The 25,103-nt window shown below is 39.6% G+C and overlaps 1 protein-coding gene across 1 annotated transcript; it reads right to left on the reverse strand.

The window, feature by feature from the left end:
• Positions 1 to 7,673: 7,673 nt before the first annotated feature.
• On the reverse strand, positions 7,674 to 9,618 carry msx1a (muscle segment homeobox 1a). The gene is made up of 2 exons (XM_014132064.2): positions 9,087 to 9,618; positions 7,674 to 8,719 (listed from the first exon to the last, which is right to left on the reverse strand). The coding sequence occupies exons 1-2, from the start codon at positions 9,514 to 9,516 to the stop codon at positions 8,301 to 8,303; spliced, it is 849 nt and encodes a 282-aa protein (XP_013987539.1). The 5' UTR covers positions 9,517 to 9,618; the 3' UTR covers positions 7,674 to 8,300.
• Between the last annotated feature and the right edge of the window lie 15,485 nt (positions 9,619 to 25,103).

Below are 25,103 nucleotides of genomic sequence, written 5' to 3' on the forward strand. Positions count from 1 at the left end.
GATTATTTGAATCAGCTGTGTAGTGCTAGGGCAAAAGCTAAAATATGCACAACAGGGTGGGTCCCAGGACCGAGTTTGGGAAACCCTGCCTAATCAAGTAATCTAATGCTGGTTATGCTGCTTCAGAAAACACCATCAATCGCGAATTAGCCTCTTCTGACCTGTGTTATTTTTTTCCATTTCATCTGGAAATACTTTTGTCTGATTCAGACAGAATGTTTGGAAATGGATAACTAGAGGTGATCTTGACAGAAGGTCCATTCCAATACATTTTGGTAGCTAGGGGGACATTTTGCTATGTGGTCTAACTGTATAACACAGTTGTTAAATAATGGCCACTTCTTTTGAATTTTTGGGGGGGGAGTAAATTTCATTTTCACATTCCATTACATGATGGCAATAGTATTTTGACTGGCGTTCAGGAAGTGTCTTAAAGGTGTATTCAATCTCAACGAAACGCCTGCATTCTGCGCAACAGACATCATATTTCCATCTGTGTTGGGTTGTGTGTTCCATGGAGGGACATTTCATGTCCTTGCATATTGTAATGAATATTCAAGGAGATAAAGGTGTAGATTCACGCGCAGAGCGCCGCAGATGTATAAGCCTTCGCAGAAGGCAAGAATCGTGGTCACAGACAATGGTCAAACACAGGTAGGCAGTCAAAAACAAACAATACCTCGCAACCATACAAACAGAAAGAACTGATCTAAATAGGGAGCTGATGAGACCAGGTGAGAAACGAACACAGGTGAAATCATTGAACAAAAATGAAAGACAGGGCTACGTTCCAGAACACAAAGAAACAGGGCTACATTCAAGAACACAAAGAAACAGGGCTACGTTCCAGAACACAAAGAAACAGGGCTACGTTCCAGAACACAAAGAAACAGGGCTACATTCAAGAACACAAAGAAACAGGGCTACGTTCCAGAACACAAAGAAACAGGGCTACATTCAAGAACACAAAGAAACAGGGCTACGTTCCAGAACACAAAGAAACAGGGCTACATTCAAGAACACAAAGAAACAGGGCTACGTTCCAGAACACAAAGAAACAGGGCTACATTCAAGAACACAAAGAAACAGGGCTACGTTCCAGAACACAAGAAAAAGAACACAAGGTTGACTAAGAAAAGAAAAGCAGAAACTTACACATATATCATTACTGCTACTGCTATAACTGTTGACATTCTCCCTGTGTGCTACAAAATGTGTTATCAGTTGATTTATTGTTCTCAATAATGAAAATTAAATGCATTGGATTGTAGTAGCAGGAATTACCAGTAGCCTATTATTAACATAGTAATTATAGGCTACAAGTAGGCCTTCATTTTACTACAGTTACAAGGCAATTTCAAATATTTTCAAATAAACTCAACTTAACAGGAGGTGTAAACACAATTTATAAAAGTTTAGACTACTTGAAAATCCTATGCATGGAAAAATGGCATAATATTATAATTTGATACTGCTATATTGTTTATTACGATTACCGTTAGTATTAACCCTACTACTAGCTACTTTTACCCCTGTCTAAATGTACCTTCTTTCATCAATCCCTCCACTAGCCTAAACCTGCACATTGTAATAATGGCACTGCACTGCACTGCCCTGTATATAAGACCTGTATATACAGTGCCTTCAGAAAGTATTCACACCCCATTTTGTTGTTACAGCCTCCATTTTAAATGTATTACATTGAGATTTGCTGTCACTGGCCTACACACAATACCCCATAATGTCAAAGTGTAATTATGTTTTTTGAAATTTTAACAAATTAAATTCAAATGAAAATCTGAAATGTCTTGAGTCAATAAGTATTTGACTCCTTTGTAATGGCAAGCCTAAATAAGTTCAGGGGGGAAAAAATGCTTAACAAGTTACATAATAAGTTGCATGATAGTGTTTAACATGATTTTTGAACGACTACATCATCTCTGTACGCCACACACACAATTAATTATCTCTAAGGTCCCTCAGTCGAGCAATGAATTTCAAACACAGATTCAACCTCAAAGACCAGGGAGTAAGGTTTTCCAATGCCTCACAAAGAAGGACACCTATTGGTAGATTTCGTAAAAAAAAGTTTTTACAAAAAAACAGACAATGAGTATCCCTTTGAGCATGGTGAAGTAATTTATTAGAATTTGGATGGTGTATCAATACACCCAGTCACTACAAACATACAGGCATCCTTCCTAACTCAGTTGCCACAGAGGAAGGAAACCGCTCAAGAATTTCCTCAAGAGGCCAATGGTGACTTTAAAACAGTTACAGAGTTTAATGGCTGTGATAGAACTGAGAATGGGTCAACAACATTGTAGTTACTCCACAATACTAACCTAATTGACAGAGTGAAAAGAAGGAAGCCTATACAGAATATAAATATTCCAAAACATACATTGTGTTTGCAACAAGACACTAAACTTTTTGTCCTGAATACAAAGTTTTATGTTTGGGGCATATCCAATAAAACACATTACTGAGTACTACTCCACATATTTTCAAGCATAGTGGTGGCTACATCATGTTATGGGTATGCTTGTAATCGTTAAGGACTGGGAAGTTTTTCAGGATAAAAAAGAAACAGACTGGAGCTAAGCACAGACAAAATCCTAGAGGAAAACCTGGTTCAGTCTGCTTTCCACCAGACACTGGGAGATGAATTCACCTTTCAGCAGGACAATAACCTAAAACACAAGGCCAAATCTACGCTGGAGTTGCTTGCCAAGAGACAGTGAATGTTCCTGAGTGGCCAAGTTACAGTTTAGACTTAAATCTACTTGAAAATCTATGTCAAGACCTGAAAATGGTTGCCTAACAATGATCAGCAACCAATTTGACAGAGCTTGAAGAATTATGAAAATAATACTGAGCAAATGTTGCACAATCCAGGTGTGGAAAGCTCTTAGAGACTTACCCAGAAAGAGTCACAGCTGTAATCACTGCCAAAGTTGAGTCTGCAAAGTATTAGTTTAGGGTTGGGAATACTTATGTTAATTAGATATTTCTGTACTTCATTTTCAATAAATTTACTAAGATTTCTGAAAACATGTTTTCACTTTGTCATTATAGGGCATTGTATGTAGATAGTCGATAGAGAAAGAAATCATTAATACATGTTAAATTCATACATTCAGGCTCTAAAACACAACAAAATGTGAAAAAAGTCAAGGGGTATAAATACTTTCTGAAGGCACTGTAACTGCATTATCGTGTTCATTTTTTAAATTTGCACTCATATCACGTGTTTTTCGTATCTATATTACTACCTTTATTGTGCATTGTTGGGAAAGAGCTCAGACGTTAAGCATTTCACTGTACTGGATTACACCTGCTGTATCCTGCATGTGACCTTGAAACGTGTATAGGTTATTAACCTCTACAATATGTGGACTCAGATTATGCGTGACTGCACAAACTACATAAAATACTGATTCAATCAAACTGTACAAATTCTGGTTCAGTGACTTATATTGTATTGCAGGCTACAAGCGTAAGAAAAATATAGTCATGGCATTAATGCAACTTGTAAAATGTTATGTGACCCAGTTATAAACTAATTCAAACGAGCGTCAGTTTGTCCATTAACGGGAATTTCCTATAGCCTATATACTGTATATCTAATAACTAACTATACATGACAAAAATAACGACAGTAAGATTGATGATAATATGAATAGGCCTAGTTATAATAACTGTATTATTCTAGCCTACAATAAGGGCCATTTTAATGTGTGGTGGACACATAGGCCTTTATGTGAGAGCACCATTTATGTGAGCGATTTTGCTTGCGTTATAGGTTTGAATTGGTCAATTGTAGTTTTGGTGGCTATTCGTGATGATTTATTGATACAATGCGCATATCGCAATAATCCATTTGGATGGATGGACCATGTCATAACCCATGGTCATGCAACAGTGTTTTGAATGCTCAACTTTGAGCCAATAGGTAAACTGTTTGTAAATTGAACAATCATTTTCTCAAATATATTTTTCCAGACACAAACATTTTTACATTAAAGCTACATTTCAGTCATTTAGCAGACGCTCTTATCCAGAGAGACTCACAGGGGCAATTAGGGCTAAGTGCCTTGCTCAAGGGAACATCGACAGATTTTTCATCTATCGGCTCGGGGATTTGAACAAGCTACCTTTCGGTTACTGGTACAACGCTCTCAACCGCTATAGCTATAGGCTAACTGCCGCCAGACAAACGTTACACATTGCCTGTATGAGGATAATAGGACTGCTGCGCTGCCACTCAAGTAAAGTATAGGCAGCCGCTTGAATGAGCCTGAGAGTATAATATTCCTTGCTCATATTTTGATAAAGGATTGGAAATATCTCATTATAGGCCTAATGCTTGTAATCAAATGGTTAATTTTTTTTTTAAATGAGGGTGTTCATTTACCTATTGCCTATATGCATTTACCTATATGCGTTATTGAAATTACCTGGACCACAATGTCCATAGCCTATCAAACAGCGTCAATTCTGAAACACATTAGACAGCAAAAAACGTGGCATCGTGAGAGAAAATGTTTAAATATAATATTCTGATTACCCACCATGGTGAAGTGATCCGCTTAATATTTTAAAAGTAAATAAGCATAATCAACAATAGCCTACTCTATAAAGACAATAGTCTAAATATGATCCGTTTTAAATAAATTCAGGTCAACAGAGGAAGCTGCCTGTTTCTGCCTCGACACTATTGTATAACTGTGTTGTATAACTTCATATGCAATGAGTTTATTGAGTTTATTTTACCACAATCCCAGACAGGCACTAAAATAATTGCCATCCTTCTCCCTTGCCAGTGGGGTCTGACGCCTATGAGGGGCAAGAAACGAAATGCTGTTTCTCTCCTCGCTGTAGGCCTACCCGTTGTGATCCTTTGGAAGATATAAACAAGTGAGCTTGGTTTGCTTTTTGGCTTCAGGCAAGATAGAGGGGGAAACGAAAGAAAGACAATCTTCTTGAAAGAACCGACAGATCCCCTTTGGCTCTTTTGTGTGAAGTTTTTTTCCCATTCAGACAGAGCGTTCATCCGTGTGATTTCTCAACTTATTGTCATTACTTACTTATTAATTGATGCCTACTGGGTGAAATTGAGCGTCGAGGGACTCGCCACAACGCACGTTACAAGCCTGCACATCGCAGAAAACTATCTTTTTACTGCCTATGGTAGGGCAGTGCTGTGCAGGCATATAACCTATTATCTTCCAGCGAACCTCGGTGCAATTCAACTTCACCATAACATAAAAGCTGTAGCCTATAAATCTATTGTTGTATATCCGGCGAAATAATAGTTTTTTTTCGCCCACAGAAACGTGGCCTTGTTTACATTGGGCGCGTTTAAGCAATTCCCTTTTGTCAAGTTGGTGACCTTTTCAAAGTGTGTTGCATTAAAGGGATACAAATTGTCCGACTTGCACCTAGTCGACTAAAATCATGGGATCAAATGTCATGAAGTTTTGACTGCAGTTGCTATTTGCCAACTTCATCCTGCAGCCATTGCCTGGATTGTGGGAAACTCTAACCAATTATTATAATGTTTTTGTTTGACCCATGCAAACGTAACCAAAGAGATGACTGAACTGGGAATCAACTTTGCCATGATTCGTGTATTCAGTGGATATACAAACGAATGTGATATTTGAAGCGCTCTCTCACTAATTAATTGTGCAATCTACACATATGATTTCAGTTTGTTAGGGTGTGATATGGTGGTTGTAGACATGTTTATTTCAACATTGTAAAGACACACTTGCATAAACAATAGCAACACTGCCATGTTGATCTAAACCTTGCTGTTGGAAAACCACATTAGTGTCCGACTTTAGGCAGTTGCAGATGCACCACCACGACCTCACTCATTCGTCTACAGTCGGTTTGCTTTACCCTTACCACTCAAACGCGCCCAATACATTCGCGTGAATGCTGAAAAGGAAAGGAAATGCGAGGGAAGAAAACTGTTGCACGTTGCCAGTCCCTCATTGACATTTTAGGAATGATAAAAGTTCTGCCTTGCCTGCAGCTATAGCCTCGCTGGAGCCAGCGTTCGTCTGCGGAAGATTGCCTTTGCTCATTATAGCAATTATTTTACTCTAATTTAACCCCTTCCTGGATGGCATGGCCGGTTAAAAGCAACCTCAATTTGGGAGCGGGTAGTAATTTGCCAATACTATTTTCCTATTTTGCTACAAGTCTTCATCATTGCAACAATTGACATGGACTTTATTAGGTTTCAAAAATATTTTCTCTCTGTGCCCAACTGAAGAATGTCAAGTAGCCTGTATTTATGTGTCGAATGACACGCGTCTGCTGGCTAACACCGTAGAAGTGGCTTCTCCACAATGTAGGTGTCACCTGTCCAATTATAGTCGGTAATGACATTCCACCGAATCGTTTAGGCCTACAGGCAATTGAGCCCTTATAGACTCAATCTCTAATTTGCCGGAGTGTTTTGACGTCTGCACAACTGATGGTTGTAGATGTTGGTCCTCACTGAGCTCTCCTGGCGCCAACAAAATCTGGGTGAGTTATTTGAAAGCAATGGGCAACAGCTGTAGAAATATATTCCGCGTTTTGCTCAGCGAAATGACATTTGACAGGTCTAATTCATAGCTGTTACACTTACACTGACTGCAATGTTCAAGAAACGGCTGCTCTTTCACAATTAGGCCTACAAAAATGTGGGTGAAATATATTTTTAAACTGGCTACCCCTTTGGTCACACAGACAACAACAAAAAACGTGGGTGAAAGATATTTTAAACTGGCTTCCCTTATGGTCACACAGACAAAGCATGCATGCAATTTGCGTATTCTTGTCGACGCCTTTGTGTGCGTTTATTTCCAAGGTTTCTGCCTTTTAAAAGTTCAAAAGGCTAATTTTTTAATTAGGCTACTTTTCCACAATGATAGTCCAACCGGAAATAATAGGCTAAAGTCCTGCTTAAATTGTTTGTATGTATATTAAACAATAGCGTTCAAATGAAGTGTCACAATTTTTGAAGAAACATATAGGGCTACGTTTTGTTGATTAAATTAATGTATAGAAAAATGAAATACATTTTAGAGTAAATTGGTCTGAAATATAGACTACTATTCCCACATTTTCCCAGCATATTAGTCATTTTCCCATTAGAAATATTATTTAAGTAGCCAACCACTGTCTACACTCATTGAACATTGAACTCGATATTTTCTGACGCTGACACCACATCATTATCGATACTAAACTTGGCCTAAAATGAACAAAGTGTAACAAAACATAATGTCAACAGCAAATTCATATTTTAAAAGCAGTGAAGTCATCACTGCATTTAGCTAATATGTAATAAATAGGCACTACTCAATAACTGCTGGCACGTTCGAATTTAAATTAGGTCTATATACAGGCTAATCTAGACTGGCTACATAGAGACGCCACCAATGGAAATGTGGTTCAAAGTCATGAGAAGTCATGGAAAAGTCATGAAATTCCATCTGTCAAAAATGTGTATGAACCCTTAACGGTGAACAATCAGAGGTCTCTGTAGCATAATGTCATTTGGGGATTATGGTGAACGTAGTCTAACTGACCGACAGCTCCTGCACCTCTCATCCCAAGCCAAGCACTGAATCTAGTCGTGTGTACTGCCAATCAACATGAGCAACTGCTTAATGAAAAAGAATAAACCATTTATTGTTAATTTATGTCACAAATATATTCAATATAAATGAGGGTATTTTTCAAATATACAGTAGTTTACAGTACACAAATCCCTTCCGAAGGGAATCATTCAAACAACAGACAGTGTTGTTATAATATTGTTTTTTAAATGCTGTGTTTCTCCGAATTTAACAAAGAGCATTAATTGACATTGGATTATGTAACCCACTATTTTACGCATTGACACGAATGCAAGTGAAAATATACCATCTTAGTTATCCTTAGTCTGCAGTGACAGCAGTTCACATAAGTGATGAGAGCCCAACCTACCTTCGGGGTCTTATGTGTGTTGGTGCAAAACCCAATGAGTAAAACTTTCGCATGGTTTAAGTTTTTAGTGGACTCGGGTAGAGCTTAGCTAAGCTTTAGTGACCCAATAATCAACCATGGCATCAAACCAATGGCAAAGTAGATGACTATACTTGACATACCGAGGAAGACAGCACTTTTACAAGGCAGTCCTTACTTATGATTATCCTGTCGTGATATTCAACACCAGGTAGTCTTTTGGCGATGTGGGTCTTTGTTGAAGCACTTCATAGTCAACATGGCACAGAATATGTCCTTCCTTCACGTCAGGCGAGGTGATACATGCTGTATCCGACATGAGCAGCGTACAGTCCCATGGGAGACATCGGCAGGGAGTGCCTCTGGAAGTGGTGCGACCCTCCATACGACGAGGGGACATGCGCACCGAGCGGAAAGGAAATTCCGAACGCCGGAGGCAGCATTGGCTTGGCTGCCATTTTTAGTTTTTCCAGTTCTGCCTCCTGGAGCCTCTTGGCTTTGGCTCGTCTGTTCTGAAACCATATTTTCACCTGGGTCTCAGTCAGGTTGAGCGAGCTGGAGAACTCTGCGCGCTCGGCGATGGAGAGGTACTGCTTCTGGCGAAACTTCCTCTCCAGAGCCAGGAGCTGGGACGTGGTGAAAGGGGTCCGGGGCTTTCTGTTGGTCTTGTGCTTTCTCAGTGGACAGGCGGGGGGACTTAGTCTTCCTGCAATAACCACGATAGAAAACATCGTCAAAAATCATACTTTCAGAGTGACAGACATGGATGAGTTAAAGTTGTTTTGATGTGTAGAATTCATAATAAACCCCTTAAACTTTTAAATAGTTTATATCCAAAACACTTCATGGAACTGCAGTATCATTTTAATATAGGCAAGGCCTATGAATTCTTAAAAACGGAGACGTTAGAAAATACTATGTGATAAAATACCCAACTTGGTGCTTAAACTGCAAATATATATGACAAACTAAAATTCCCACAATCAATACGTTGGTTTAAATCATACAAAACTTTTCACCCAATTTACTCACGCATTATGGAAGGATAAATAGAAATTTAAAAAAAAACTTACGTGGAGTAGGCGAAAAGCGAGGGCTCTGTATCCAAGAATTTCGGTCTTGACTTTCTGGACTCTCGGGTTTAACCAATGCGTCCTCTTGCATGTTCATAATGTCGCCTACCGAGAACGGCAACCCGATGGCCAAGGAGGGGACCGAGTTATCCAGACTCGAAAGCGAGCCCATCCGTGAGCCTAGCGCCTGGGACGTCCCCGCCATGGATGATCTTTCTGGAGATGTCAAGTCTCTGTTCGGTTTCCTATCAGCCATCAGAGCCTCGACGCTGAAGGGAAGAATCGCAACTTTGGGCTTGATCGCTGTCTCCTCGGCCATCACGATCAAATTGGTCTGCATCTCGCCTTTTCCAACGACAACCGAACGCGAATGAATGTCTTCAGTTTTCAAGCCAATGGATAAAGCTGACATGGTAATAGTTGGGGCCATACAGGTTTGGCCTTCACTTGGAGGTAAACACTCGAAGTATCGAAAAGTAGAGTGACAGAAATTTCTCACGTGCACCTATGCTGATGGCATCCTCATGTTTATCTGAACACACTGGTGAGCAGTGCTATAAGGCAGGCGTGGGGACGCCACCCTCCAATCAGAAGTGAGGTGGGTGGGACATAGAGATTCTAGTTGAGCAGGAACCTCAGCCACAATTGATGTGATGAGAAGCTTGGCTATTTGACTGGCAGGGGGAAGTAAACAATTTTAGGCTACATTTTACAACTTGAAATGAACAAACCTTGTGCAAATACTTAATTGGGCATGGTAGACATTCAATTAGCAACAGGAATGAAAACATGTTATTATTTTCAATAGAATCAATTTTATAGAAAATATTATTATTATTATTATTAACAATCTTATTGGGTGCTATTGTTATTATTAATGTGGTGGTGGTGGCACTCTTGCAGTAGTATATCAGTAACTGTGTAATTGCTGCTTGTGCTGTCACAAAAATGGGTTTATCAGAGGACGTGATAAGCGTCATGTTATATTGAAATTATTATCAAAGCATTATATAGGCTACTATAGGTATTTACACTATTATACTACTTTATCATATGTCTTACGACTTTATGTTGCTATTACGTTCAACAGTTAAAGTAGAAACTCTCGAATGTGGCCTAACGTTTACTGCCTTCGTTTATGTGATCGGCCTTTTGCAGAGCAATTTTTATTGATGGCTGCAGGGCTCTAATCATATTGAAACACACAGGCCTTCGCAGTCATTTAGGGGTAATTATCGGGCTTGGGGGAGGGATCACTGGGATCTTTCCCTTTGACTACATCCATTAAAGTCTACAATTATTTGGAGTCATGGAGGCAACCGTGGAGCCTATGTTCGATTTAACCTACGACTGTCATTGATTTAGTCCACCTGTCTACTTTGGGAATACTTCGAAAATCTATATTCTAATAGGATAGTAGCTGTATCCGCTTTTTATATATAGCGAGATAGGGCCAACGTTTTCTCAGTTACTTTAATGTTTGATCTCCATTATTTACCTCAAATTGATTTATTAATGACCGTGACACATAGTTATGCAATTATAACTAAGCCTATAACTCTATAGAGTAAGCTATACTTTCTTTTCATTTTCTCTTCACTAAAATGAAGCGCTTAATGCTATCTCAATTGTGTACTGTTCGTATTTCATGTGGTCTGTTTAGCTCTCTGGAAAGCGTCTGCGTCGCTAATTGCTAAGTATAAACAATCTGTCAAGATGTGTCAGTCCCTCTAATAGTCAGACAAGTTATGTTGTTTTTAGGCGCCAGCAGCGGCATGATCAAAGCGCTCGACTTTAGGGAGACTATTGAAAATCTTTAACCAGCATCAAGAGCGCAACCCGCCTCTTCCTTGCCCGCCCTAGCCTTGGGACACTATTCAGCATTAAAAAAAATTAGCTTTCTCAGCCGATCGCACGCCATTTCCAGCTATTTAAATAGGATACTAGCTGGTGTAATAGTAGGCTACTCAGAAGAAAAGGTAAATGCTTCCTACTAGTTATTTTCAGAGAGTCCTCGGAAGTAACGTAGGCTATAGGCATCCCTACAGCGTTTAGTAGGGGAACGTGGTGATTTAGCTCTGAAGCTGTCTCAACTCTTGAGCGTAAATTCTTGTTGTTGTGTAATTACACCATTCAAAGTGACATGATTTAGGAGTGATGTTTGAGGTAGCCTATCCATTATTTCTACGGTTGTTAGGTGTATTATACAGGCCTACCCTACATGTAATATCCATCATTAACTGTAAATTCTACTTTTGTTTTGGGATAAATTGGCTAATCATTGGTTATACCTGATACAATTTCACACAAATGGGTAATTTAGCGTTTCCTTCATTCTACATCCGGTTCTCAGGGCAAAACACATTTGCAACTATGCATATTTGGGAAACACTTTTGACCTAGATTGAGTGACACTGCGTGCACCGCGCTCTCTCTTTCTTTGAAGTCACTGGGACCTCTTGTGTTGCAGGTCTGTTTGAAGTTGAGTCCTGCGACGAGTCTTCGGCTCCCGCGCACTTCTCCATCCTCGAAAACGTACTCATAAAATGGTCCTCGCGCGTAAACACAAATAGTCACAGATGATAGTCTATACAGTACCACGTCTAGTCAAGCGACTGCACATTTCACCCGGTTTTGGCTGTAGAGAGGACACAGAAAATGAGAAAGGAGGGACTTTATGTAGTATGTGAAATTGCACCTCGAAGAGCGCCAAGAGCCCTGGGTAAAGACAATCTCTTTGTTTACTTCAGTTTATTTGCGTTGTGAACAGAGGGATAGTGCTGGAGGAAAATTAGAATCCCAGACACTGCCCTTTCAAAATGATTATGTGCCATGGAAAAGACGATTACCATAACATTTTATTTAAATCCCGAGGCAACAAATGAGGGCTGAGCTGAGATACAAAACAACTGTAAGCCTCATCGGAGCTTTGTTTAACTTTATAAACTACCTTTGATTCGGAGTCAAGAGGCAGGGAGGCGAGACAAAGGGCCATTGTGGTCGCCTCTGAAAGTTGTCTTAACCCTTTTCATGCAAAGTCTGTCAGTTTTGACTTAAAAGACATAAAAGCCACTGCTGATGTCAAAAGGCATTTCAGGCAAAATATTTGCACTTGGTGAAAGTAAATGACTTTCGTCTGGCCACATTGCTTATATGACGAGCTGACTGATCTGTATTCTCAGGTTTTAAAACCAAAACATCACGTTGCATGTGATGTGAATATTATAGCTTAGTTTCAGTTTAGCTGACCCTTTTGTGGATGTTGAAGTATATGACAGTGGCAGGATATCCAAATACTATGAGGTTCTTTTTCTATGCATTTTGATAAAATAGTCAATGAGCGCACGTATAGTTGACGCCTTATGGACATAACACCTATCACTAAACCACAAATGGGTTGTTTCGAACTCTGGTGAACTTTTGTCATGACACATTCCCTGAACCTGTCTCTTTAAGAAATCCTAGCGCTTATCCCAGAATGGAATGTCCAATTTTGAGTGGCCTAAATTAATTTGATCTCGACATTATGATGCACTTCAGAAAGATTAAAGGGACAGCCGACAGTCTCCTCCAAGATCTCCATAATTATAGATAATGTATCATATTTCAAAGCAATTAGCTCAATCAGGCGTAACGAGGCACTTTGTTGCCAGTAAGTAACAATGCCTCATGGTCATTTAGGCTTCAACATGACATGCAGTCTCCAAGGCTTGCAGGCTCGCCTGAAATCTATTGGCGCAGTTGGCAGGTGTATGTTCAAAGTCGCCTTTCTTACTGACACAACAAACCAATGAAGTCATGAAGATAGATTTGAAGTGGAGTACAGGAAGAGGGAATCTTCAAATTTTGCGACGGACACATGGTATCCTACATAGGCATCTACGGTCTTTCACACCAATTGCGCAATATGTCCTCAATCAGGATATTTATGACTTTACATCAATGTATGGGTAATTTACGCTCGAGCGTGTGTGCGTGTGTGTCGGCATTTACATCACTCTATAATGATAATATAATCACGGTAAGTTTGACTGATATTGCCTTTCTCAAATCCAAGCACATTACGCCTTCTTGAAAATAAGCCTAAATAAAGCATATTTAATTAAAAAAGTACTGACAAGTAGCCTATGTGTAGGCTATATGTTGCATGGATGTATTTAGTGTAGTGCGTTAGTATGCTCTTGAGTATACGCTATTTATATAGGCTATTCGTAAAAATAAAAACTTTAAGCAAAACATTCTGAAAATATAGGTCCCTACGTTATTCATCACTTTTGTGACAATGGAATCGACCAATTTAATATTGATTTTCACATTTGAAAATGTTGCTTCGGATTTCACCCAGGCACCCAGCCTATCATATGTTATACGGTTTCTTGCTTTAAAAACATCTGCTAACAATTCTTCAAAAGTGAACGATGAATTCATCCCGAAAGGAAACCAGCGCGTAATAATGAATACTGTGATGAAAAAACTACAGGTGAAAGGAGCTTTATCATCTCATGCATAGAAAATGTGGCTATACTCCGCATATTCACGTCTCAAAGTTTAACAAATTCGCCAAGTACAAACCGAGATTGTGAACGCATTCACCATTCATCTCCTCACCTTTCACGGGTGACAGGGATGAGAGTGTCCCTACGGTGACGGAAAAAATCTCTCGTGGTAAAGAAAGGGGTTTTCAGTTCGCTTGTCGCCTGCGCAGCGGGGGACAATATTGTTCGCAGGCCAGTGTCATTCAAGGAAATATTTGCGTGACATCGTCTCCTCGAATGCTCGGAAACTCTCATAATTTGCAAGGGAGTCTGTCATCCGTCAAGCGAATGCAGGCGAAGTACCGCAAGTCTGTTTTGGTAGCCTGTCTTGCAATGGACATGCCATGCTGAGAAAATGGTAGGCCTAATAGTCATTTATTACCCTTACTGAAAATACAAGTCATACTGTTGAAACACGCAACTTTGTGTTAACTAGAATGTTCTACACCTTAAGCAACATTTACGTCCATCTAAGAAAAGTTAATGAAAGTGAGCAAAAAATATCGGTATATATAGCGATATATATAGCCTAACCTAGACACCTTCCTGTATGTTCCTGTTATGCCAATAAAAAATGTTTGTGTCGGATTAATAAAAGGGCAGAGGATACTTTTCGTTATTTGGGAATTGAAGCATTATGTTATAGCAAAATGCTCTCAGAAAATAAGTAGGCTAATGAATAACCATGAATAACTATGATTTATTATTGCTATTATTGTTATGATGATGTTATTAGTACTATATTCATTACACTTGGTTGGTAATAAAAGGAAGTGGAATGATACTTTTTTCAAAGCATATAAATAATTTTATTGATAGGGGTAGTCAACAATGATGATCACTTCATATGGCACTCTGTCTGGCCCTCATATTTAGCTTGTCTGAGCCGGCATTAACTCTCTCTCTCTCACACACACACACACACACACGCACACACCTTACAGTTGACCATATATGTTCCTACAAGCACATGACCTCTGGATGACATGAAAAGACAAATAATTTCAGGATGTGAACTGCCGAATCTGACGCCCCTGCCCTTATTGTCTGGCTTCCCTATCTTCTGTAAGTGTTAGATAAAATTGCGTAGCTCTTTGGAATTACAACCTTCCATCCTTCAATCAACGACATCTCAATAACTCAATTAAGCGAGGTATTGGTGTGAAATTGAATGATCGCCCGTTATTTCTCTCATTCCATTAAACAGAAAGCCAACTAATAAAATCATTTGCAAACCATTGGCCCGGTTAATATGATATAGGTCATGCAAATAGTTGATTTAACTAACGAGAATAACGGAATTTGGTTTTTATCGTTCCCCAACATTCTTCAAACGCTCAGTGCGCTTGTTGATTGGGAACTAGCTAAATGTATTCATAATTAAATGTGTTTGGCCTAATAAGCGCACCACAAGCAATAGCTGCAGTAACAAATCATTTCGAGACGCTGGATAAAAAAACGAGCCGTAGATGCTGACGATTATGTAAATGAGGTCATCAGAGTGCTGTCACTTATTAATTCCCTATGATCCAAAAACAAATTGCTTGATTGACGAAACGTCACCTCCTAAACTTTCAATGTCGGGTTCAACATAGTCCAGTTAGTACTAATTAATAATAAATTAATAATAATACAGAACAGAACAGAACAGACAGACAGACAGACAGACAGACAGACAGACAGACAGATATGTCAGTAGGCCTATGCATTTAGGCCTATACACATTTAGAAGGGTATTTGCTTTGCCATGATTAGCCTATGTGAAATTTCGAAAACCCATCACCTTATACAATTATTCGTGTTCTGTAATGGATTACACACCACTAGACAAATATTTTCTAAAACGTTCAAGGAATTTATTTTCAGCGATATAATAGCCTGAAAATACAGTATTTCCCGATATTCTCTAAATAAAGGGCATGTTAACGTCACAGATTTAGACATTGTTGTCATGAATTAAACTCACCTGTTTTTTCAATTTCGAAAAAAACGTTGCGTTTAACATAGTCATGTCAAGACTTTCATGAAATGCACTCTCCTGTCACGGAAACACGATTACATCCCGATTCAAATTTGAAAAAGGTTTGATGTTACGAATCAAGTCCTTCTATATGAATCCTATATAGATCGCATATTCTTCCTGTCATTGTTTGTCGCGGGATAGAAATGAACAATTTACCTGAGGATATGACCAGCAAAAGTGCCGTTTTTATTTACATTTTTGTTGACACTTAGACCTTGTTCAAAATATCCCCATCTGACACAATATTGGAATTACCATACACCGAAAACAGATTCAGAAACTATGAGGGTAAACTTCCCTATTTACAAATCATCTGTATGCACATTATGTCATACTGTACATATTAGACCTAGGCTTACTATAATTATATTGTAATACCAAAATGCCATATAGTATTTCATTGAACAATCTCAGCAATGCTGCATGGTTTTGAAATTCCTTCATGAAGTCTAGAATTACAGGCTTTTCACAAACAAATAAAGAAATATAATATGATATTAATGTCTTTCTGAAAATGTAGCTTCTGCTACCTCCCTTGCAACCCAGAAACTATAATAATTCTCCCAATCAAGGGTTCAAATGCATATCTGAACAACAACTATGATAATCTAGACAACTTTTAATGAATTGCTGAATCATCATTGAATCATCAATGCTCAAGTGAAAAACAACTTTGATCTAATTGGTAATAAGGGAGTCATAGAGGTGCCAATTGTGATAACTGCATTCTAATCTTGTCTTTACATTCTAGTGCCACACTATACGCCAGCCCCCAAGCCCCCATTTTGGTTTATTCCCTCCTTAGATCTGAGCAAAATAAGCAAGACTGGAGAAAACCAAAACAACAAGGTATCCGTAAAGGGGGGGGGTTGTCGGCTATGCATGGCAACACTCCTCTCCTGTCCCCCAGATCACAATGTAGCATACTTGACTCCAACATAATCTCACAAGACTCAATAGTCTGCAGCCCAAGTTTATCTAGAGGGGGTTGATCTACCCAACCCTAGCCCCATTGTCAACCCCTCTCCCTCCCAGTGACCCTGTGCTGACTCCAGCCCCCCTAATCCTTTAAATGTGGGGCAAAGCTTGAAATGACTAGGAGCCATGCTTTGCCACAGGTGACGTCCTCTGCCTCCCTTTGTTTCCCCGCGTGGCCAGGGGGATCATGGGTAAAGTCGCTGGAGATCCTCTCCATGTCTAATGGGGGGAAAATGGAGCAGGAATCAAAGCCCACACATGGATGGAGGAGGGATTCTGACAAATTAGGGTACCAAGCAATTCTTCTTCTTCTTCTTCCAAATGGTCAAATGGTGAGTGTTGGAAATGTAAGTATTTGTAGAAAAGTTTAAGTCCCTTTAAGGAGTCCAGGAGGTGAGTGGACTCCCTGGCCAATCATGCATATTCATCGTAGGGCGTAAAGAAGAGCAGTAGACAATTTTGCCAAGACATATGATGACATTTCCTGTCCAACCCATACACACACTATGCACATAGAGCACACATGGCTATCCACACACACAGACACACACACACACACACACACACACACACACACACACACACACACACACACACACACACACACACACACACACTACATGCATACAGAGAGAGAGTTAGTTCTCAGCGAGGTCATTGGGGCCAGCGGCACCACAGTCGGAACCCCATCCCTGCAGTAGATATATTTAATTTAATTAAAGCCTGTCAGCGCTATTGATTTTGGCATTTTCAATTATGGCCCGGCATTTATGGTCCGTGGATCTACTGATCTGTGATGAAGGCCCTATCAGTGCGGGACCACATGGACGGGAAGGCACTTTGTCTCCCTTATGGGCAGACGCTGTCTGCCACAGATGCTGACGTATTGCCCCAGCCCCGGCCCAGCTCCCCTTCTGCTCCCCATAATTAATTTGTCATTAGACAGCTCTTTATTGTTTAATTTGTGCCGTTCGTAATCAAATTGGGCAGATTAAGTGCTACAGAATTTAGAGGGGGGTGAAAAATGACCACTTTTAATTGCCTTGGGGTTTTATGACACTCTATAGCCATTACCCACTCTGTATTTTCCCCTCACTTTTTGAACGATGAAATGGAGGGGGATTCTTTGTGAAGATCAAGGCGGTATCACGGAAGCTCGTTAAAGGGTTTCTCAGCGATATATTTCCCCTTGCAGTCCTAATTGCAAAAGTCAGCCTTACAAATTAATGTGTTTATTTATGGATGTGGCCTTTTGCTTGTGTTGTGTTGTGTATATTCCCACTGTGCCGGATGGTCGGCAATGGTAATGGCTCAGTGTAGCTATTACCAGGAGGCAGGCCTTTAAATGGCAGTAATATGAACTCAGGTTATTCATTGAGATTATTATTTAGATATATGTATGTACAGTAGCAGTCAAAAGTTTGGACACACCTACTCATTCAAGGGTTTTTCTTTATTTGTACTATTGTCTACATTGTAGAACAATAGTGAAGACATCAAAACGATGAAATAACACATTTGGAATAATGTAGTAACCAAAAAAGTGTTAAACAAATCAAAATATATTTTAGATTTTAGATTAATCAAAGTAGCCACCCTTTGCCTTGACGACAGCTTTGCACACTCTTGGCATTCTCTCAACCAGTTTCACCTGGAATGCTTTTCCAACCGTCTTGAAGGAGTTCCCACATATGCTGAGCACTTGTTGTCTGCTTTTCCTTCACTCTGCGGTCCAACTCATCTCAAACCATCTCAATTGTGTTGAGGCTGGGTGATTGTGGAGGCCAGGTCATCTGATGCAGCACTCCATCACTCTCCTTCTTGGTCAAATAGCCCTCACCCTGCCTGGAGGTGTGTTGGGTCATTGTCCTGTTGAAAAACAAATTATAGTCCCACTAAGCACAAACCATTCACCTACTCTGCGTCTCACAAAGACACTGCGGTTGGAACCAAAAATCTCAAATTGGGACTTATTAGACCAAAGGACAGATTGTCTTTTAGTAGTGTATTTTTCTTCAGAAATTCAACCATGAAGGCTTGATTCACACAGTCTCCTCTGAACAGTTGATGTTGAGATGTGTCTGTTACTTGAACTCTGTGAAGCATTTATTTGGGCTGCAATTTCTTAGGCTGGTAACTCTAATGAACATATCCTCTGCAGCAGAGGTAACTCTGGGTCTTCCTTTCCTATGGCGGTCCTCATGAGAGCCAGTTTCATCATAGCAGTTGATGGTTTTTGCGACTGCACTTGAAGAAACTTTCAAAGTTCTTGACATTTTCCGGATTGACTGACCTTCATGTCTTAAAGTAATGATGGATTGTCATTTCTCTTTGCTTATTTGAGCTGTTCTTGCCATAATATGGAATTGGTCTTTTACCAAATAGGGCTATCTTCTGTATACCAACCCTACCTTGTCACAACACAAATTATTGGCTCAAACGCATTAAGAAAGAAAGAAATTCCACAAATTAACTTTTAACAAGACACACCTGTTAATTGAAATGCATTCCAGGTGACGAACTCATTGAGAGAATGCCAAGAGTGTGCAAAGCTGTCATCAAAGGTTGGCTACTTTGAAGAATCTCAAATCTAAAATATATTTAGATTTGTTTAACACTTTTTTGGTTACTACATGATTTCATATGTGTTATTTCATAGTTGTGATGTCTTAACTATTATTCTACAATGTAGAAAATAGTAAAAATAAAGAAAACCCCATGAATAAATAGGTGTGTCCAAACTTTTGATTGGTACTGTATGTGTGTGTGTGTGTGTGTGTGTGTGTGTGTGTGTGTGTGTCTGCATGCGTGCATGAGCCCAATTCGATTATTTTTCCAATAATTGGTCTTTTGACCAATCAGATCAGCTATTTTGCCAATAATTGGGCAAAAGATCAGAAATGGGCTACCTGTGTAAACACAGACTAACACTCTTTTCTAAGGCCTTGTTCACACTGCAGGCCTTAATGCTCAAATCCGTTTAGTTTTTTTAATTCTATTTTGGAATAGTGACTTTCCAAATAGCAAGTTACAAGTGACCAAATTGGATTTGAGTGTGTTCAAACAGCAGTTATTTGCTGACATGGCTACAGTGGTATAGGCTGATGGTTGGTGGTGCTTGTGGTTCCTATCACTCAGAAGTTATGTATCAAGCTAAGGTGACAGCAATGCCTGGAATGGACGTTTCCCAGTTGCTTTGAATGTTCAAAATCCAACATGTTCTCACAGTCTCACTTCAGAATTAGACGTTCATCCATGTTTCTCAAATGTCAAATTTCGAAGTTGTTCCAAACACCAAATTCTCTGGTTTAGTTTAGGGATTAACTTAGAATTCTTAATGTTAGGCATTACCTCTGAATAGTTAAGGTAAGGGTTAAGTTTAGAAATAGGCTTAAAACATCAATATACAAAAAAATATATATTCAAAAAAATATATATTATTGCTGGATTTGAACATGCAACCTTTAGAACCAGATGCCTATGCTCATCTGCCACCCCCATCCACAATGTCTTAGCAAAACAAAATCCTACTTGAAGGTAATAGTTGCCCTTAGTGGCTGGTTTTGATGTCATCTCCCGACGTCCTCAGACATGGATGGATGTCAACTACTGACTTACAGTGGGGCAAAAAAGTATTTAGTCAGCCACGAATTGTGCAAGTTCTCCCACTTAAAAAGATGAGAGAGGCCTGTAATTTTCATCATAGGTACACTTCAACTATGACAGACAAAATGAGGAAAAAAAATCCTGAAAATCACATTGTAGGATTTTTAATGAATTTATTTGCAAATTATGGTGGAAAATAAGTATTTGGTGAATAACAAAAGTTTATCTCAATACTTTGTTATATACCCTTTGTTGGCAATGACACAGGTCAAACGTATTCTGTAAGTCTTCACAAGGTTTTCACACACTGTTGCTGGTATTTTGGCCCATTCCTCCATGGAGATCTCCTCTAGAGCAGTGATGTTTTGGGGCTGTCGCTGGGCAACACGGACTTTCAACTCCCTCCAAAGGTTTTCTATGGGGTTGAGATCTGGAGACTGGCTAGGCCACTCCAGGACCTTGAAATGCTTCTTACGAAGCCACTCCTTCGTTGCCCGGGCGGTGTGTTTGGGATCATTGTCATGCTGAAAGACCCAGCCACGTTTCATCTTCAATGCCCTTGCTGATGGAAGAAGGTTTTCACTCAAAATCTCACGATACATGGCCCCATTCATTCTTTGCTTTACACGGATCAGTCGTCCTGGTCCCTTTGCAGAAAAACAGCCCCAAAGCATGATGTTTCCACCCCATGCTTCACAGTAGGTATGGTGTTCTTTGGATGCAACTCAGCATTCTTTGTCCTCCAAACACGACGAGTTGAGTTTTTACCAAAAAGTTATATTTTGGTTTCATCTGACCATATGACATTCTCCCAATCCTCTTCTGGATCATCCAAATGCTCTCTAGCAAACTTCAGACTGGCCTGGACATGTACTGGCTTAAGCAGGGGGACACGTCTGGCACTGCAGGATTTGAGTCCCTGGCGGCGTAGTGTGTTACTGATGGTAGGCTTTGTTACTTTGGTCCCAGCTCTCTGCAGGTTATTCACTAGGTCCCCCGTGTGCTTCTGGGATTTTTGCTCACCGTTCTTGTGATCATTTTGACCCCACGGGGTGAGATCTTGCGTGGAGCCCCAGATCGAGGGAGATTATCAGTGGTCTTGCATGTCTTCCATTTCCTAATAATTGCTCCCACAGTTGATTTCTTCAAAACAAGCTGCTTACCTATTGCAGATTCAGTCTTCCCAGCCTGGTGCAGGTCTACAATTTTGTTTCTGGTGTCCTTTGACAGCTCTTTGGTCTTGGCCATAGTGGAGTTTGGAGTGTGACTGTTTGAGGTTGTGGACAGGTGTCTTTTATACTGATAACAAGTTCAAACAGGTGCCATTAATAAAGGTAACGAGTGGAGGACAGAGGAGCCTCTTAAAGAAGAAGTTACAGGTCTGTGAGAGCCAGAAATCTTGCTTGTTTGTAGGTGACCAAATACTTATTTTCCACCATAATTTGCAAATAAATTCATAAAAAATCCTACAATGTGATTTTCTGGATTTTTTTTCTAATTTTGTCTGTCATAGTTGACGTGTACCTATGATGAAAATTACAGGCCTCTCTCATCTTTTTAAGTGGGAGAACTTGCACAATTGGTGGCTGACTAAATACTTTTTTGCCCCACTGTATATCATGGGTGACCTGCATGCAAAATCATAGTGTAAGAAGACTTTCAAAGCCTCAAAGGATAGGATGATCCAACTTTCAAAACAAATCATTTTTGGCTAGCCACAGCAGTCAACTAGCTAGCTAGGTAGTTATTTAGCTTTCTAGCACATTCACTCATTTGTTTGTAAACCATTAACAAGCTAGTAAGCTACCACATGTTCTTGTCAAACTGTCATCAGAGTAGCTAGCAAGCAATAATATACTGTATGCCAAATAACAGTCTAAAAACCACTTGAGGGCAAATACATCAGATTTGACCATTCAGACACAAGGTGCATGGCCAGGAATCAGATTTGTATATGTTTTTCAAACCCCCTACGAAGAATCTGATTCCATGTGCTTTTTGGCTGTTCAGAGTGCAGGAAACAGAACAGATTCGAAACGGATATGCAAAAAAAATGGATTTGAGTCACTTCAAACTGCCGGTGTGAACAAGGCTAAGTGTCTATGTGTAAGGCCTAGATTCAATCCCTAGCGCTGAAGTTTCGCGGTATAGGGCGTTTGAATTTTAAACGCAATATTTCCGCATTCATGGAGACTGTATTTACGGTAAACGCTGCATATGTCAGCTCAATTGGAAATTACCTTTAAATTTCAATCGTGCTGTAATGTGGGTCTTCAGCGTTACGGATTGAAGTCTAAGTCAAATTAAATGAAACTTTGGGGGGAAATCACTCAGACATGTGAATATGGAAAAGTTCAGCTTTCTTTTTCTGAGGGTAGCCAAAATGAGCTTCAGGCATTGCCAATGTTTCACTATCCTTTGCAAATTATGTATTTTCCCCTATTACACAATCTCCAAGTAAGTGCACATACTGCATCGTTTATAGATCACAAATGAACAGAAATACAACTACAGTAAGGTAGATACTATAATGTATACTGTCCATAACATTGAAATGTTAGCACATTTTTATTGGTGTTATGACGGATTTCAGCTTTGAAGCAGGTCAACAATAACAAAATATAGGTTTACTGATTTGGGTTTCCTACAGGTTTGGTGAAGTTCACATGAAGTTCAATCAATTCAATTAATTGAATGATACTAATGCCAAATCATTTCAGATTTTATATATTAGAACTCTGATTAATTCCCTTAATATACTGGAATGGAAGTATAATTGACTCAGGTTTAAGGTGAACTGCTACAGCCTTACAGTCACATTCAGTACTGTTGACCAGGTTTACAGCGCATATTTAATTGGTGGCTTTTAACACTTAATAAAGGGATACTTTGCTTCGCTTGGCTCAGGAACCTTGTAAACCAGCCTTTTCAAAGCAAAGTTTAAGTGGAAACAGATACAAATATTTCTAGCCACCCCTTATGAGGGGTTAAACTTCGCTGAGGTGAATTACGAAGTACAACAAAACTGGTTTCAAAAGTGTAGGAGCTTGATACAGTAATTGTTTGGTCAGGCATTGGTGGTTTCGTAAATTATAAATGTTAGTGAGCCAGAATTAAGAGTCTTCTATGGAAAAAATGAATATATTCACAGCCGATGATCAAAGAGTTCATGGAAAGAGTTGATAGCTCAACAATTTGCTGCGCTACTGCTTTTGGACAATGAAACTAAATGGAAAAGTGTTTTTGAAAAAACAAACACAAAAAAAAAGTGCTTTTGTTGTAAGTCTACTTGCTATTTTACTATTGGTTGCTTTATATATGCAACATTCTTCAAACCTTGGCAGCTGCTATGTAATTTAATTGGAGGTAAAGACATTGTGCCTATTTGGTGTGTGCAAAGATAAATTGTGAGGGTCGGGGGTGGGGCAGAATTGCATCATGTTTCGATGACATCATCATTTAACGAGAGCATTGATGTCAAAAGTAAGATAATCGGCTCTGTTGCCATGCCACGATACACCTTAGCAATTACCACGTCCTTCAACGATTATGCTTCATTATCTTGGTGAGCAGCCAGCAACCCAAACAATGGAGTCAAGCAGAAACCTATGAGCAAATTGCTTACAGACACAAATAGATCTTTGGAGCCGAGGAGGGGCCATAGACTTTGTTGTCATAAACTGCAGTGTAATTTGGAGGTTGAGTTACGCAAATGTGAGCCATTCATTTCTCATGACTGGCGGATGGACATAGTGAGATGTACAGCTATACCACCAAAACAATGTGAAGCATGCAACTTTAGAAAGGGGATTGACAAGTCAACCGCTAGCTATAGTAGAACCTATTAAATGGGAGTGTACGTTCTTCACTATTTTCCCACAAAAGTAATCCTACTTAAGTTGATTACCGACAACAGGCCGCACGGAATCATATCTGCTTACAGAGTTTAGCGATTCAAGTGAAAAAAAAAAAGAACATTCTTAATTGGAGCAAGAAAAACACATTTGAATTTATATGCATCGCAATCAGTTTGATCAGAAGGATAAAGTTGTATTTGACTTATCCCGGAAGCCCTGTGACAAGCTCTGATTGAGAACCAGGCTCTATAAACCATCGCAGGCTCGTCAATGAGCCTAGCAATACTGTTCAATCCTCCTGAACCCGTGCTATGCCATTTTGTCATCCCTGTACACCACAGCAACCTTATAAGGCTGCAGGATTCCACTGGAGCCCTGGAATAGATGGGACATCTTGCATGCTTCGTGTGCCGTATCTCTTCATCATCCCCTTATTCAATAGCTCTGATTATTATCATTGGCCGAAGATGAGGGTCCAATATCCCAAAAGACATACCTTTTATGCACGCTGGATCAAGTTTTTAGGCTTCTATGAGGAAAGGGCAACTGTTTTGTAAATGGTTCAGTTTCCATTGTGTTAGTTGTTAACATGCGAGAAGAACTATAGGAGTTTGGAGTAGGGTTGCCGATTTGGACCGAGCTCATTCAAGAAGATTATAAAAGTCACTCCAACACTTTCCACATCTGTCATTCAGTTTGAGTTTGAGTTTATTTTTATTTTTACAGGGACAGTGCACATTAATCAACGTTTCAGTAAAAGTGCCGGTTTTAGCCAGCCGGCTAATTTTCAACCACAGTCCCTGGGCAGGTTATTAAAAACAATTACAATACAGACAATCAATGAGCAGTGAGCACACGCAGAGCAACATAGGACAAGCAAGACATAGCATGCAGACAGAGCAACATAGCACAAAAAGCAACAAGACAAAATCCATAAAAGCAACAAAGTGTTTCCACACCTCACAAGCTACAGACAACAGACAACATGGAAAGTTCAATAATGCATTGCAAAATGTCA

Source organism: Salmo salar, chromosome ssa12 (genome assembly GCF_905237065.1).
Source record: "Salmo salar chromosome ssa12, Ssal_v3.1, whole genome shotgun sequence".
Lineage (NCBI taxonomy): Eukaryota > Metazoa > Chordata > Actinopteri > Salmoniformes > Salmonidae > Salmo > Salmo salar.

Bases quoted from the DNA above. Each gene is read 5' to 3' on its own strand.
- msx1a (XM_014132064.2), bottom strand. From the start codon at position 9,516: ATGGCCCCAACTATTACCATGTCAGCTTTATCCATTGGCTTGAAAACT. The intron at 8,720-9,086 runs GTAAGTTTTTTT...TGGTTATTGCAG, and splicing joins TCGCTTTTCGCCTACTCCAC to GAAGACTAAGTCCCCCCGCC.